This window comes from Bubalus kerabau, chromosome 17 (genome assembly GCF_029407905.1).
Source record: "Bubalus kerabau isolate K-KA32 ecotype Philippines breed swamp buffalo chromosome 17, PCC_UOA_SB_1v2, whole genome shotgun sequence".
In the NCBI taxonomy this organism is placed as follows: domain Eukaryota; kingdom Metazoa; phylum Chordata; class Mammalia; order Artiodactyla; family Bovidae; genus Bubalus; species Bubalus kerabau.
Window position 1 is genome coordinate 39789137 of NC_073640.1, and position 16026 is coordinate 39805162.

Here is a 16026-nt window from a genome sequence, read left to right on the forward strand (position 1 = left end):
CGAAACTCTATTCCCCTCTGAGACCCCACGCCTGCCCGCTCGGGATGTCCCGACTCTGGGGGCGTTGGGGGGGGGGTGGTTCTCCCCTGTTCCCGGAGACAACTCGGCTCCCCTAGGTTTGTGTCCTCCTGAGCTCAGCTTGGAGCTGGGCCGGCCGCCTCCGGCTTGCCGCCACCAGGTCGGTGCAAATACCTTTTCCTTCCCCGGGGCCCCAGGCGCGGACACCTCCCAGCCTCCCTCCCTCTCGGCAGCGGGGCGGGGCCGTTTCCCAGCTCGTGAACAGCAGCCCCGGGCCGCTGCAGCAGGAAGCGGAGCCCTTGTTGATGCTGTTCCGTGGCGCGCCTTCCCGCCCTCCGGTAGTCGCCTGGGCTATTCCCTGCTCTGGGGCGCCCCCCTCCGCGCCTGCGCAGTGCCTCGCGGGAGGCGGGGCTCAGATTCCTGTCAGCGGCGGCGGCGGTGGCGGCGACCGTCAGTTTTCGCTGAGGAGAAGCACGAAACGGACCCGTTGGCTCTCCCCTTCCCTTTCCCCCGACCTGAACCCCCGCTCCTGGCTCGCCGGGAATTAGTCGCCGTGGAGTTCTCCCTCCACCCCGCCGCTGTTTCCTCGGTTCGTCGGCTCGGTGGAAGTCACTGCCCTCGAGGAGGAGGCAGCGGCAGCCGCCCTCGCCTGCCGCCCCCGGTTCGGTGCCCGCGGTCCCGGAGAGGAGGTGCCGCCGCCACCGCCGCTCCCCCCCTCCCGCTGCCCTCGGGCCGGGCTGGGTCGAGTTGCGATGCCCTCGGACTTCATCTCATTGCTCAGCGCGGACCTAGACCTGGAGTCGCCCAAGTCCCTGTACTCACGAGGTGAGTCAGGCTGGGGGCTGGGGTGTGTGTGGGGGAAGCGGGGAGGCCCGACCCAGGGGGAACCGGAGGGGTCCCGGTTGGGGGGCGGCCGAGCTTCCGCCGGAATGGTCTGTCTTGCGAGGAGGGGGGTGGTAAGGAGAGGCCGAGGGGCTGGGGGCGGTGGTGGAAGGGGCCCAAGAGGAGTGGCGGCCCCTCCCCCGCGGAGCCGCCTGCCGCCTGGGGCCCAAATACCGCCGGCCCCCGGGTCTGCGGCCCCCGGTGGCTCTGAGCGCCCCTCGGTGGCGGGCTCTCCCCTCTCCCCGGGCGGCCGGCCCCGGCCTCCCCGGCTTGAGGATCACCCAGGACTGGGCCCCGCGCTGGAGCTGCCGCGATCCGGGCGCCGTGGCTCTTCTTACCAGGACCACCCTCCCCAGCAAAGTTGCCCCCAAAGGGGCAGTGTAGCCTGGAGCTGGTTCTGGGTGCAGGATCACCATTTTTCTCCCCCTCCAGGTTGTTTGTGCGCCGTGGTTCTCCCCCCTCTCTCTCCGGCCTAGTCCACTCCCTCCCCTTGTTGGGACGGCCCCCCTCGACCAGGCGTCCTTCTTTCCTCGTCATCTTATTGCTGGAAAGAGCCCGAATTTTCTTTTCTTTTTTCTCTCTTTCCATCTCTGTGACAGTCTAATTACTTACTTCTCCCTCTGTTTTACAAAGAGAGGGGTGCTCTCTCTGCATTAGTTTTATTCCTCTCCTGTCCCAGGGGTACCAGCTCAGGGCAGAGACGCTGTCCTTTGAGAATTTTCTCTTTCGTTGCCGTTCTGGGGCTTGTTGCAGGGAGGGGACATTGGACAGAGTTTCCAGTTTTAAAACTGTTGGCTAAGGCTTGGAGGGGATTCCCGGGATATAAAATATTAACACTTGAGCTGATCTCTACTGGGGTTAAATTCCTATACTGGACACAAGAATGTGTTAGAACAGGTTCCTTGTGCAAGGGCCATCAAACCAAAATTCTCTCACTGCACTCTTCACCACTTTTTAAACCATTGAGAGGGGGTAAAATATATTACCGGGCTATTAGCCATTTATTTTGACGTATTAAAAAAATGAATACCAATGTGGACCTCTTTACTGAGAAATTCAGGGTCTCTTTAGTTTTGGGTTTGATGTATCCACCCGCTGATCCCACCTCTTCCAAAAAGGGCGGCTTCAGCCTCACCTTCTTCTATCTAAATCGCTTAAGTGAATCCGAGTGCGATGGTTTACTCTGGAAGGTACTGGGCTTTATCGACTGACGTTTGTAGAGTCCTACTTAGTGACTGTAGCCATTGTCTTGTTGTTGCTCTGATGACTTTAGCCGGCAATCACCATCCTGTAGGATGTTTTTCGGGCAACATTACCTGAAGTAGCTTGAAAATATTTAATTTTGAGTGTCAGAAGGAAGAGACGGTATCTAGAGGTGATCCTTAGAGGAGGGCTAATGTGATACAATTGGGTGTTAAAAATAGTCAAGACATTAACACCATTTGTGCAGTAATCATCAGATAATTTTCCATGAAACAAATGCTTTATGAAAATCTAAGTTTAGCATGAAGACCAGTGTAGAGGCAATTCAGCCTTTCTTTGCAGAGAATATATTCACAAATATGGACTTTAGCTCTTAAAAATACGTGACAATTATATAAGAGATGTATGCTATCCTTGGCTTTTTTTTTAGTCATTCAGCATAAAAAGTACTTAATGCTTTTTGTGTTTTTCAGATTCTCTGAAGTTACACCCATCACAGAATTTTCATAGAGCTGGACTATTGGAAGGTCAGCAAAGTGCCATTTTAAAGCATATTGTGTGAGTATGCAAAGGCTTTCTCTAAAATGGAGTTTAAATGAGAAACTTTGCAAACTCATACAATGTAGTTTTCTCCTGAAGAGCCTGATCCTTCTTTTAGAGCAGCTGAATGTTTTAGTGGATTTTATTGCTGTGTTTGATGTCCTTGTTAGCTATTGTATCTGTTTTGAGAAGCTTTGGGAAAAAAACCCACAAAACTTAAAAATTATGTGTTGGGTGTTCTATTTTAGAATTCCGTATCTTGATTCAAGTTTTTTACAAAGCAAACTGAATGTAAAAAGGCTCTAACATTAAGTAAGGTAATGAATATGACTAAGAGTGACACCAAACACATGTTTAGTTTGAAAAGTCAAAATTTAAAACTTCTGTAGGCTGAGCATTTCAGAATGGAATATTATTTATTACAAAAGCATTGATGTCGTTACTGTTGCATCATTTTGAAGGATGAGAAAAGCCAAGTAATAGAGATACTGATTGAGTTATGCTTAGAAAAAAAGGTTTTAGAAAGTTCTGGAAATGTTAATAGACTGTAGAACAAACGGCTGACAGTTACTTTAGAAAACTTTATTCTGTGTTGCCTTTAGCATTTTTAGACAAAAAAAGAGGACTACTTGTTTTGTTTTTGTAGTTTTGTCATTTTTGGATCTTATAACCCTGGGAATTGGACTGCAAAGATGTTAACTTCCTTATGATGAGTAACCTGAAATTAAGAGACTTGGGGAGGGGGGAGAGTCATACAGTAGCAAAGTAAACAGTGCTTTTGTGTTGTAGTTGGTACTTTTTACCCGAACCCAAGCTGCCACTGTAATATACATGTAGCCCGCAACTTAAGCATTTTATGGTCCACTTAAAAAAAGGCCCTAAATATTTAAGTTTGACTTGAGTGTAGGTTTTTGCCTCCCATATGGTAGCCTGGTATATATAGCAAGGGAAAAAGTGGGTTTTGTATGTAAGCTTAAATTTGAATATCATTTAGCTACTTATTAGCTCTGTGACCTCGGGGAAATGATTTTATCTAAGTCTTAATATTCTTTTATTAAAATGTATATAATCTCTTAAATTTAGTGAGCTAATGTGTATGAAAGTGCTTAGTATAGTGTCTGGCTTATTACATGTTGTGTATTTGTTCCTTTAGTATCAGCCAAGTTGTCTTAACTGTAACTTAAAACATATAAAATGTTCTCAAATGAATTATTTATTATATTTATACTTATAAAAGTCCATAGTTATATATTAATATACAAATCAACTTCAATTTGAGGCAAGGAATTTCTGAAGCGTCTCTTAGTGAAGCATATTTGTTGTTATTTGTAATGTTCAATTTGTGACCATGTTGTGAAGTTATATTTGTCTGTATAAATATGGGCAACAAATTAGAGTGTTATAATTGTAGAGATATCAGGCAGGAGAAAGAAAAGAAAAAATATGAGTGTTAATTACTTAAGCAAATGTTTTGAAATGCAAACAGAAATTTAATATGTATATGTTTAACCAAAATGCTTTTACTAATTTTTCATTTTGGTTGAGAGGATATTCACTTGTTTCAAGTAAGATCACCCTTTACAGATTATATATAAATTGTAAAATGTATAAGTATCAAGTTTGTCATGTCCTTTTATATCTCTGATACAAAGTATCAAAAGAAAGTTGTTTGCTTGTGTGATAAAAGAGTTTAATCTATGTACCCTATTCTATTTTCAACCTTTTATTGTGGAAGTTTTAAAGAATATACAAAAGTGGAGAGAATAAAATGATGAAGCCATATAGACCCATGACCAGACTTTAACAATTATCAAAGTATGTCTACTCTTCTTAATCCTCTCTCCTCCCTCAAGCTGTATTAAATATCAGACATCATAATCATTTCATGTATAAATACCTCTGTATTAGAGTGATATTTCTTGTATTACTTCTTAAAATACTCTGTTATTCCAGGAAATACATATTCTAATTTATTTCAACAAGATATAGCAGGAAGCTACTGCTTCAAGTGTATAAGAAAATCTATGCTAGATTTGTAGGTTATGTGGTCATACTTACGTTCAGATCCTTGTTCAACATTTGTGTATGATCTCAGCTTAGTCATTTAGTCTTTCTGTCCTTCGGTTTTCTCTGTTTTTTAAATGGGGACAATAATAGTATCTTCATAGGTGTTGTTAAGATTATTTGAGGCAAATTCATGTAAAGCGTTTAGCCTGGTACATAGTAAACACAGTAAATGTTACCTAAATTTTAAAAATTTAAACAGTCATCTACATAGTTTTTACTGTGTGCCAGGAACTTTACAAATAACTCAATTCTCATAACAGCTATTTGAGATCATTATTATTACACCATTTCACAGATGAGGAAGCTAAGGAGGCACAGGGAGTTTCAGTAACATAGAGAGAGTCACACAGCTGAGAAGTTGTAAAGACAAGATTCCAACCCAAGTAGTCTCACTTTAGAGTCTGTGCTCTTAAGTACTAAACTGTACTGACTTGCTATGATATATAATATGAAGTATTGTCTAGTAATATTTATTGTGTGCTTACGTCAGTAGTCCAGATTTCCATCTGATAACTAAAAACATCAGCCTTGAGTGGGGTTTCCCAGATGGCTCAGTGGTAAAGAATCTGCTTGCCAGTGCAGGAGACATAGGAGATGCAGAAAGATCCCCTGGAGGAGGAGATGGCAACCATTCCAGTATTCTTGCCTGGGAAATCCCATGGATAGAGGAACCTGGTGGGCTACAGTCCACTGGGTCTCAAGAATCTTGACATGTCTTAGCAACTAAACACATGTGCACAGCCCAGAGTGAGGGAATTTAGTTGTTATCATACAATTTGTTAAGCTTTTTAAAGAACATAGATTTTACAAATTAAAGTTTTTTTGGGGGGAGGATTTGAAACAAAAGTTGGAAAACCTACAGTTGAGTTTTTAGCTTTAAAAATAGTTTCAAAATCTTTTTACTATTCAGTTTGTTTGCATTTATCTTACATATCAGTGATGGACCTTTCTACTCTGTCTCCTTTTTAAGAACAGGAAATTAGGTTTTGCTTTTTTTACTTGTGATATAATTGGCATATATTAGTTTCAAGTTGACAACAAAGATTTGATATTTATATATATTGGGAAGTGATCATCATAAGTCTAGTTACCTTCTGTCACCCTACGTAGTTCTGCTACTGCTGTTTTAATGTAGTGGTTGCCCAACAGTAGGAAAAGCTAGTTAATATAATGATTCATAGCCATTAAAATAATGTTCCTGATGACCCCATAGTTACATGTGAAACTCCTAATAAAATAAGTAAATAAAAGACATTGTTGTAATTATATTAAAAATAGCTTGCATAGAAAAAGTCCTGGACAAAAGTATATTCTGCAGATTTTTACCTTTTGATTCTATTTTTGCATTTTCCCTGCTTTCTTTAAAGAAGGTAGTTTGTATATATTTTTTAAAAGATAAAGTGGTTTATACTTAGAGTTCAGACTTTAAGGCTAGGATTTTTCTTTGTTGTGCCTGGAAAAAATGTTCAGCTACAAAAAAAGGTACCATTTCTTACACTTTCTATATTAAAAAATGTTGATTTTGGCATATATAGTTGGCTATGTAAAAACTGACATACAAAGTTAAATAAGCAATAAGGAGTCATTCTTGAAATACCTATAGAGATGTAATATAAGATGGTAGAAAATCAGATAAAACAGGGAAAATAATATAAGCAAATTAGAAGAAGATAGAGTAATAAAAACGGGATTAAAATTTTAAAATGCTTCAAAAAGTATGAGTTAAGAGATTACATTAAAATACTTTTAAAAGTATGAGTCAAGAAATTACATATGGATCAAATTAAAGAACTGGTTAGATAAGAGCTAAACACCAATGTGATGTAGTCCTGATATGACTTAAATATTTAAGATTGGAAGATTTTTAAAAGAAAAGATGAAATATTGTAATGAGTTAGGGAAAAATAAACTACTTAAAAAAAAAACCACTACTCTAAATCTATTAGATATTATATCATGCAGTAATTTTACTTTATAGTTCAAAATTGAAAATCCTAAAAATAGTAGCAGGTTTTTTTTTTAAACAGATTTTATTGGGATATTACTGGGATATTTAATTACCTTTAAGTCTGATTTATTTTTTTCCTAGGGCTTGTGTTCATAAGATAGTCAGGGCATACACGATGATATGTATTAAGATAACTTACTGGAAAGGACTTTTTGGAAATATTTAATGTTAAAAGTACTCTATTGAATCCTTTTCTGGGTTAGAATCTATTAATCTCTATTTGTCTATACCTAACAAACTAAAATATTATTATTGAAATAATTATAGAAATGAATTTTAAACATAACAAATTTATACCTAGTTCATGCCAACTTTTTGTTTCTAGGATCCATCTCTCTAATTTCCTTTCATTTGTTTTTTGTCTCTTCTTAAACTCTGTTTCTCTTTTTTTTTTATTTTAATTTTTATTCAGTACTAGAATTCGGTTGCTTATTACAGCAAAAGGATAGAAATACGTATTTAATCAGATGGTTCTTGGTCTGCTCTTCATTCACTCTTGACTCTACTGTATTTATTCCAGGAGTCCCCTAAAACTTGAAAATGAAAGTACAGAAAGACATTTCTTATTGTGATCAATAACTATATAAATAGCCACTTTTTATTAGAAAAAGTTGACTGATTAGATTGTTTTCTATTAAGGATAACATGTAATTAGAAAAAACAAAGATCAAATTAATCTGAACCATCAGTTGGGCCTGATTATATAGTGACAGAGGATAATTCTGTTAGGTAAAAGATGTTCTTCAATAGTAATGTTGCTTATTATACTCTTTTCTTGTTATTAAGATTTTATTTCAAGTTGCGTGAGAGAGATTCATGTGTCTTTTATTTCCTGCTGTCTTAATAAAAATCAAGGTTAAAAAATCTAATTAAGTATATAATACACTAATTATAAACATGTACTTGAATGAAAAGGTAGAAATCATCTTTATGGATTAACTATAGATAATGATTTCAGCTTCCAAGTATAATAAAACCTCATGTTGTGATGAAGAATCTATATTTTTGGTTTAAACTAAAGATGCAATGCATGAGATTTTTCAGTTACTTTTATTAATAACTATTAAAATAGATTTTTTCCTCTTTTATTTTTAATATTTACTTTTATAAGTTGTTGTTTAGTTGCTAAAGTCGATAATGATTATTACTGCAGGCCAGCCATGAATCCTTATCCTGTCTTTCCCATTCAGAAATGATATTAGTCCTTTAGTAAATTTAGTACTTGGTTTTTAAAATGAGACAAGAACAGAAAAGTTACTAATAAATAGTGAGCCAAGTTGTTGATTACTCTTTACAAATTTAGTTTTAGTTTTAAAAAAAATCTACGTAAAGCCATCTTTGTAGGACATGTTAGAAGAAACAATGTTGGTAAAGAGAAGAAAGAGTAATCAGTTCAATGTTAGTAATAATTGAAAACATTTTTTGAGCAATTTATCAGCTTTTACAGATATTTTTCACATTTAATCCTCAGAAAAATCCTGTGAGTATCCCTGTTTAATCAATGAAGAAACTGAAGTATAGAGGGATTCAATGATTTTTCTAAGGTCACATAGTTAGCTAGTGGAGGAGGCTGGAATTTGAAACTTGACTATTTTACTCCAGAGTTTTGAGTTTTTACTTGCTCTCTTTTAACAGTACAAATATTTGGTAATTGGTATTTATACTTCAGGCCCTAATGAGGTTATACCACTGTTTAAGTGGTATAAAAAGAATACTTTGTGTAGATTTCTTGAGCTTAACAGTTCCTATAAAATAATGAGAGAAATTCTATAAGCCACACATAAAAATCAGTAAAGATTATGATGATGACCCTTTTAAGGAATATTTTAATGCTCAAAATTAGCAAATCAATGCCTCCCTTTGGTGGGTGTCTTGAAGATTTATCTGAAGCACATCGCTGTTTGAACCTGTTTTGACTGATGATGGTGCTCAAAAGTGAAAAGAAAGGGGAGGGGTAAGCAAGCCACCACCTAAGGAGGACTGCTTTAAAAATGGAGGATGCCGTTGGTCTCTTCATTTCTTTGGCAGTAGTTTGTAGAAGCATAGAAGTCACTGCACCGTATTTCTGCTGGTATGTTTCAGAGCCTAACTAAACCCAAGAAGGAATAAGCAATAGAAAAAGCAGTACTCATAGAATATTGGGAGTTAGTTCTGTTTCTTGCTGTGGTTGGTGTTAGTTCCTGAGCTTGCTGAAAATTGTTAGGCAGTAGAAAATCTGGATATTAATTTTGATTAAGCCGTTAGACCACGTGGAAAATCGTATAAGTGGTCCTTTTCTTCATCAGGGACATTATCATCAGACTTGCTTACCTAAGAGTTGTGAGGAAGAATAACTGAAATAATGTTAGAGGATTTTGAAAAAAATAGTGATATTTTGCAAAAGGCCCTATTAAATTTACTTTGGTTCTTCTTTCCACTGTCTCGCTCTCTTTTTTCACCCAGTCTCCCCATTTTACCTATGTCTCCATTTTCTCATGGTTCTCTCTACATTTTGCTTGTTGGTTCTGCTGTTACTTTTTGTATCCTTTCTTTCCTCTCTTTTAACAAAAACAAACCATCTTTATACATGTACACAGGTATACCCATTTTAAGTGTTCCTTGAGTTTTTAACAAGTGTGTACATTGTGTAACCACTACAGACAAGCTATAGAAAGTTTTAGTCATCCCATGAAGCTACTTCTACTCTTTTGTAGTCAATTCTGCCCACTCTAGCCCCTCAGGCAACTACTGATCTGTTTTTCCCTAGATTAGTTTTGCCTTTTTAAAAAATTTGTATAAATGGATTTATACAGAACACACTGTTTACAGTATGCAGTGTGTACTCTTCTCTTTAATTTTGTTGTTCAACCACCATAACCTTCTAAAAAGGAAAACTAGATTTTTAAAGGACATAAAGTTAGTAAGGCATTTTTTATTTCTGTATTCTGAATGTAGCCAAGTGTAGCTTATTTTAAAGATAATTCTTTTATGCCTATGTGCAGGGTTATACGTTACAGAGTCATATTATTGTTATCGTTATATTATTATAGTAATATTATTATTCATTCACTCAAAGTGAATTTATTCCCATGTATCCTGGCCACATATTGCTTATAGTTTAGTAATAGAGATTGTATGTAAATAAGCAGTGATAACACAGAGTTTTAAAAGGTTTTATAATTCACTCAAGAATGGAGGATGAAGTTAATATGAAGTTCCTGTTTGTTAATAGGAAAATACTTTTGTGCAGAGTGTATCTGAATGTTATTTGTCCCCCTATTTAATAACTGTAAATTGAGGTTTAAAACTTTAAACTTTCTTTTTAAAACTGTTTAAGTCTTCAGAAGGTTATAGAGTTGAAGAATATGTGGAGGGTATGTACTTATTTATACCGATCATAAAGGTAAAAGTGTGAGCTTTCTGTCCCATGTGAGTACTATCTTGTGCTTGATTGTGAATTATAAATGCTAATTTTGAGTAAAATTCATGTTTGCCCAGTAATCATATTGTATTACTATACTACTATAATCATATTATACTACTATACTACTAGTTTGAACATTAGACTTTAAAATACTTTTGTAAAACAGTGTAACAGAACAATTAAATGTTTATTGATGAAGGTGTGATTAACCTTAACTATTTGCTTGAATTAAAGTTTTCATTACAACAATACTACTGTAAAGCAGTTATCCTTCAATTAAAAATAAATTTAAAAAATAAAAATAAAGTTTTCATTACAATTTTCTAGGGGAGTCAATTAAAACCTTGTATTTAAAAGTGTCTGATAGCAGTAAAAAAATCCAAACATAGTCTTAACAAACAGCTATTCTTCACAATAGATTTGTAGTTAAAAGTCTTAGAGAGTTTGTTACTGTTTTTTTCCAGTTTTTAAGTAACAACTTGCTTGTTGGGTTTGAATTCTGAAAGGAAGATTTCTACTTAAAATTGTAATTAATGATAATAAATGAATGTTCACAAATGTAAATGCTCAATTTATGGGCAGTTATAAGTACTTGAGAAACACTGTAAATTAAAAGTTTACTTTAATAAGGTTTTATAAAATTGTATTGTGAACTCCAAAACTGTTTCCTATATTCTTTTTCATTTTTATTGTTAGGTTATATTCTAGTCTAGACTTTTAGGTAAGGTAAATGAATGGGAAATATAAACATACAGCTTGAATTTTGTAATTTTATAATGATTTTTGAAGAACTTTTCATTTTCTTAGTTTACTTTTGCCTATGATATTGAGTAGAGAGTGAACATTCATATATACTAATTGAATAATATGCCTTGGATAAAATCACCACTTAATTCCTTTAAAAACTCTTTATTGCTTAAAAAAAACCCAAACAAACCAAGATAATGAAGTTATTGAAGGACAGAAAGTTATTAGTTAACCAAATTACTGCTCTGTTATAGTAAGCATAAATAACATGTTTATAGTGTAAAATATAGTAAATAAAAACTAAAAAATGACTTTTTTGAGAATGTTTCCCAAACTTCACAAGAGTGGGTAACACTGTAAATGCTGCATAGGAAAAAAAAAATTAGTGCATCCTGAATTGAGAACAAATAAAAAGAAGAGTTGAAATCAAAGAATATGAAGTGATTTTCTAATAAATTCATAATAAATTAAAAGTGCTAGAGATGATAATAAGTAAATCAAAGTCCCATATACTTATCTGAATTGTGACTAAAAACACAATTTCAAAAACATATATTACTTAATAGCTGTGTAATTTTTTCCTGCAGTTTATTGTGATCCACACAGTCAAAGGCTTTGGCATAGTCAATAAAGCAGAAATAGTTGTTTTTCTGGAACTCTCTTGCTTTTTCGATGATCCAGCAGATGCTGGCAATTTGATCTCTGGTTCCTCTGCCTTTTCTAAAACCAGCTTGAACTCCAGAAGTTCACGGTTCACGTACTGCTGAAGCCTGGCTTGGAGAATTTTGAGCATTACTTTACTGGTGTGTGAAATGAGTGCAATTGTGCGGGAGTGTGAGCATTCTTTGGCATTGCCTTTCTTTGGGATTGGAATGAAAACTGAGCTTTTCCAGTCTTGTGGCCACTGCTGAGTTTTCCAAATTTGCTGGCATATTGAGTGCAGCACTTTCACAGCATCATCTTTCAGGATTTGGAATAGCTCAACTGGAATTCCATCACCTCCACTAGCTTTGTTCATAGTGATGCTTTCTAAGGCCCACTTGACTTCACATTCCAGGATGTCTGGCTCTAGGTGGGTGATCACACCATCGTGATTATCTGGGTCGTGAAGCTCTTTTTTGTACAGTTCTTCTGTGTATTCTTGCCACCTCTTCTTAATATCTTCTGCTTCTGTTAGGTCCCTTCCATTTCTGTCCTTTATCGAGCCCATCTTTGCATGAAATGTTCCCTTGGTATCTCTAATTTTCTTGAAGAGATCTCTAGTCTTTCCCATTCTGTTGTTTCTTGAGAAACCTATATGCAGGTCAGGAAGCAACAGTTAGAATGGGACATGGAACAACAGACAGGTTCCAAATAGGAAAAGGAGTACGTCAAGGCTGTATACTGTCACCCTGCTTATTTAACTTATATGTAGAGTACATCATGAGAAACGCTGGGCTGGAAGAAGCACAAGCTGGAATCAAGGTTGCCTGGGAGAAATATCAATAACCTCAGATACGCAGATGACACCACCCTTATGGCAGAAAGTGAAGAGGAACTCAAAAGCCTCTTGATGAAAGTGAAAGAGGAGAGTGAAAAAGCTCAACATTCAGAAAACGAAGATCATGGCATCTGGTCCCATCACTTCATGGGAAATAGATGGGGAAACAGTGGAAACAGTGTCAGACTTTATTTTTTTGGTCTCCAAAATCACTGCAGATGGTGATTGCAGCCATGAAATTAAAAGACGCTTACTCCTTGGAAGGAAAGTTATGACCAACCCAGACAGCATATTCAAAAGCAGAGACATTACTTTGCCAACAAGGGTTCGTCTAGTCAAGGCTATGGTTTTTCCTGTGGTCATGTATGGATGTGAGAGTTGGACTGTGAAGAAGGCTGAGCGCCGAAGAATTGATGCTTTTGAACTGTGGTTTTGGAGAAGACTCTGGAGAGTCCCTTGGACTGCAAGGAGATCCAACCAGTCCATTCTGAAGGAGATCAGCCCTGGGTGTTCTTTGGAAGGAATGATGCTAAAGCTGAAACTCCAGTACTTTGGCCACCTCATGCGAAGAGTTGACTCATTGGAAAAGACTCTGATGCTGGGAGGGATTGGGGGCAGGGGGAGAAGGGGACGACAGACGATGAGATGGCTGGATGGCATCACTGACTCGATGGACATGAGTCTAGGTGAACTCAGGGAGTTGGTGATGGACAGGGAGGCCTGGCGTGCTGCGATTCATTGGGTCGCAAAGAGTCGTACACGACTGAGCGACTGAACTGAACTGAACTGTGTAATTTTAAGCAAGTTATTTAACCTTTCTATTTGTTTTCTATAAAGTGGAGCTAATAGATTCATATTTTGTTATGAGGATTGGATTGGATATTTGTTAATATTTCTAAAGAGCTTGCTACATAGTAAGCACTATATAAGTATTTGTTAAATAAAATTCATATGTAGAGCTAAGTTATTTGGCAAACATACGTACTCAAGATACAGTAAGGAAACAGGGTTTTATTATTACGCATAAGGTTGTGAACACCCAGATCAGATGTTGTTAAATTTATATGCTAAAGCTTAGATATTCACAGCAATATGTCTTGCGGAATTTATGTTCCTAAAATACAAATCTAATCATATTGCTTGCTTAAAAAAATCCTATAATGGTGCCCATGGGCTTTTAGGATGAAATCCAAATTCTTAAAGACCTACCTGGTTCTAGATTATCTTTTTGTTTTAATTGTGATGAAATTCATAGAGGATAAAGTTTATCATTTTAATAGTTTTAAAATGTATAATTCAGTGAGTTTTAGTCCATTCATAGTGTGCAACCAGCACCATTATATAATTCCAGAACATTTTCATCACCCCAAGCAGAAACCCCTTACTCATTTAGCAGTCATTCACCATTCCCTTCCCCACCCCCAGCCCCTGGTAGCCACTCATTTGCTTTTTGTCTCTATGAATTTGCCTGTTCTAGACATTTCATATAAAAGAAATCATATATGTGGTCTTTTGTGACTTCTTTGTTTCACTTATAATGTTTTCAAGGTTTATTCATGTTGTAGCATGTATCAGTAATTCATTTCTTTTTATGGATGGATAATATTCCATTAAATGGATACATACTTTTGTTTATCCATTCATTTATTAGTTGATGGACATCTGGGTTGTTTTGGCTATTATGAACGTTTATGTACAAGTTTTTGTGTGTACAGATGCTTTCATTTCTCTTGGGTGTATACCTGTGAGTGCAAATGGTGGGTCATATGGTAACTCTATATTTATTTTCTTGAGGAACTGCCAAACTGCTTTCTACAATAGCTGCACCTTTTTACATTTTCAGCAGCAGTATAGGAGGGTTCTGATTTCTCCACATTATTGTCATTCTTACTGTTGTCTGTCTTTTTGATTATAGCTATCTCTAGTGGGTATGAGGCAGTCTCCTGGGGTTTTGATTTATATTTACCTGATGACTAATGATGTTGAATATCTTTTCATATGTTTATTTGCCATTAATATCTTTGGAGAAATATCGATTCAAGGCTTTGCTCATTTAAAACTGAACTATTTGTCTTTTCGTCATTTAATTGTAGGAGCTCTTATATTCTTTTTACAAGTCCCTTATTAAATATATGATTTACCAAAATTTTCTCCTGTTCTGTGAATTGTCTTTTTACTTTCTTGGTAGAGTCTTATGATGCACAAATCTTTTTAATTTTGTTGACATCTACTTTATCTGTTTTTGTTGTTGTTGCTTATGCTTTGTGTCATATTTATGAAACTGTTGCCTAATACAAGGTCAGAAAGATTACACCTATGTTTTCTTCTGAGAGTTCTGTAGTTTTGGCTCTTACATTTAGGTCTTCAATCCATTTTGAGTTAGTTTTTGTCTATGGTGTGAAGTAGGGATCCAGCATCATGCTTTTGCATGTGGATATCCAGTTGCCCCCAGTACTATTTGTTGAAAAGGTTGCTGTTTCCCATTGAATGGCCTTGGCACCCTTGTTGAAAATCAGTTGACTATAGGCATATGGATCCTCAGTTCTTTTCTAATCATCTATATGTTTATTCTTATGTCAGTACCACATTGTCTTGATTACTATAGCTTTGAAATTAGGAAGAATGAATCTTTAAATTTTGTTCTTTTATGAAATTGTTTTGGCTATTCAGGGTCCCTTGAATTTCCATTTGAATTTTAGAATCAACTTCTCAATTTATGCAAAAAAGTGAGCTGTGATATTAATAGGGGTTGCATTGAATCGGTAGGCCAGTTTGAGGCGCATTACCATTTTAATAGTATTCAGTCTTTATGAACATGGGATGTGTTTTCCTTTATTTAGGTTTTCTTTCATTTCTTTCAACAATGTTTTGTAGTTTTCAGAACATAAGTTTTACATCTTTTAAACATCTATTTTAAAGTATTTTATTCTTTTTGATCATTGTTTTTAATAAAATTATGGAAATAATTTGAAGAAAGATCTCTCAAAACATAGGAGAGCTTTAGTATTAAAGTAATAGCTTATGCATGTGATCAGGAAATGAAACCCAAACCACAATAAGGTAACTGTACAATATTAGAATCAACCATGGAAATTAAAGCTGCAATAAACCATAAAGAGCATTTAGTAAAGTCCAGTTTTGTTTAAAAAGTTATACTGATAACCTTGTTTCTCAAGGACCTCACATTCCCTTATGTGGCACAAGTGCCTTATATCTGAAAGGTGCTTGAATGGATGACTGAATGAATGAATATCACATGCAAAAAAGAAGGAAGGAATGGTCTTGGAAGTCTGAGGATTGTGCTCTAGTTATATAAACCATGTAGAAAGCATTGATTGGAATAATAATCAAATTAAAATTATTACAGGTGGAAGGATGCTAGGCCTTTAAAGAATTGGAGCTATTTAATCTGTTAAGACAAAGGTTTAAGTAATTAAGATGAAAATGGAGGTAGATTTGATCACTAAATCTGGGATACTCAAATAAGAAGGTTCTCTTGAAGCCTGACCACCTTCACCCATTTCATTTACAACACCCACCCTCCCCCACCCCCAAAACTACCAGTCTGTATCTTTGAGTTCAGTTTTTAAGAAAAAATTTTGATTGCTCATATAAGTGAGATCATACAATACTTGTCTTTCTCTGTCTGACTTATTTCACTTAGCATAATGCCCTCAA

At 36.6% G+C, this 16026-nt stretch overlaps 1 protein-coding gene across 6 annotated transcripts in view; it reads left to right on the forward strand.

Annotated features, from left to right (window-relative positions):
• The first annotated feature begins 431 nt into the window (after positions 1-431).
• NFAT5 (nuclear factor of activated T cells 5) overlaps positions 432-16026 on the forward strand; it is a 115650-nt gene continuing 100055 nt past the window's right edge. For 2 of the 6 annotated variants that reach the window (XM_055552837.1, XM_055552840.1), the window contains exons 1-2: positions 432-843; positions 2577-2661. Coding sequence is in view for 3 of the 6 variants with exons in the window: in XM_055552832.1 (XP_055408807.1) it covers positions 771-843; positions 2577-2630 (127 nt within the window). In the remaining 3 variants the exon portion in view is untranslated. The remainder of the gene's footprint in view (positions 844-2576; positions 2662-16026) is intronic. The other 4 variants (XM_055552832.1, XM_055552833.1, XM_055552835.1 and 1 more) reach the window with 3 other exon arrangements.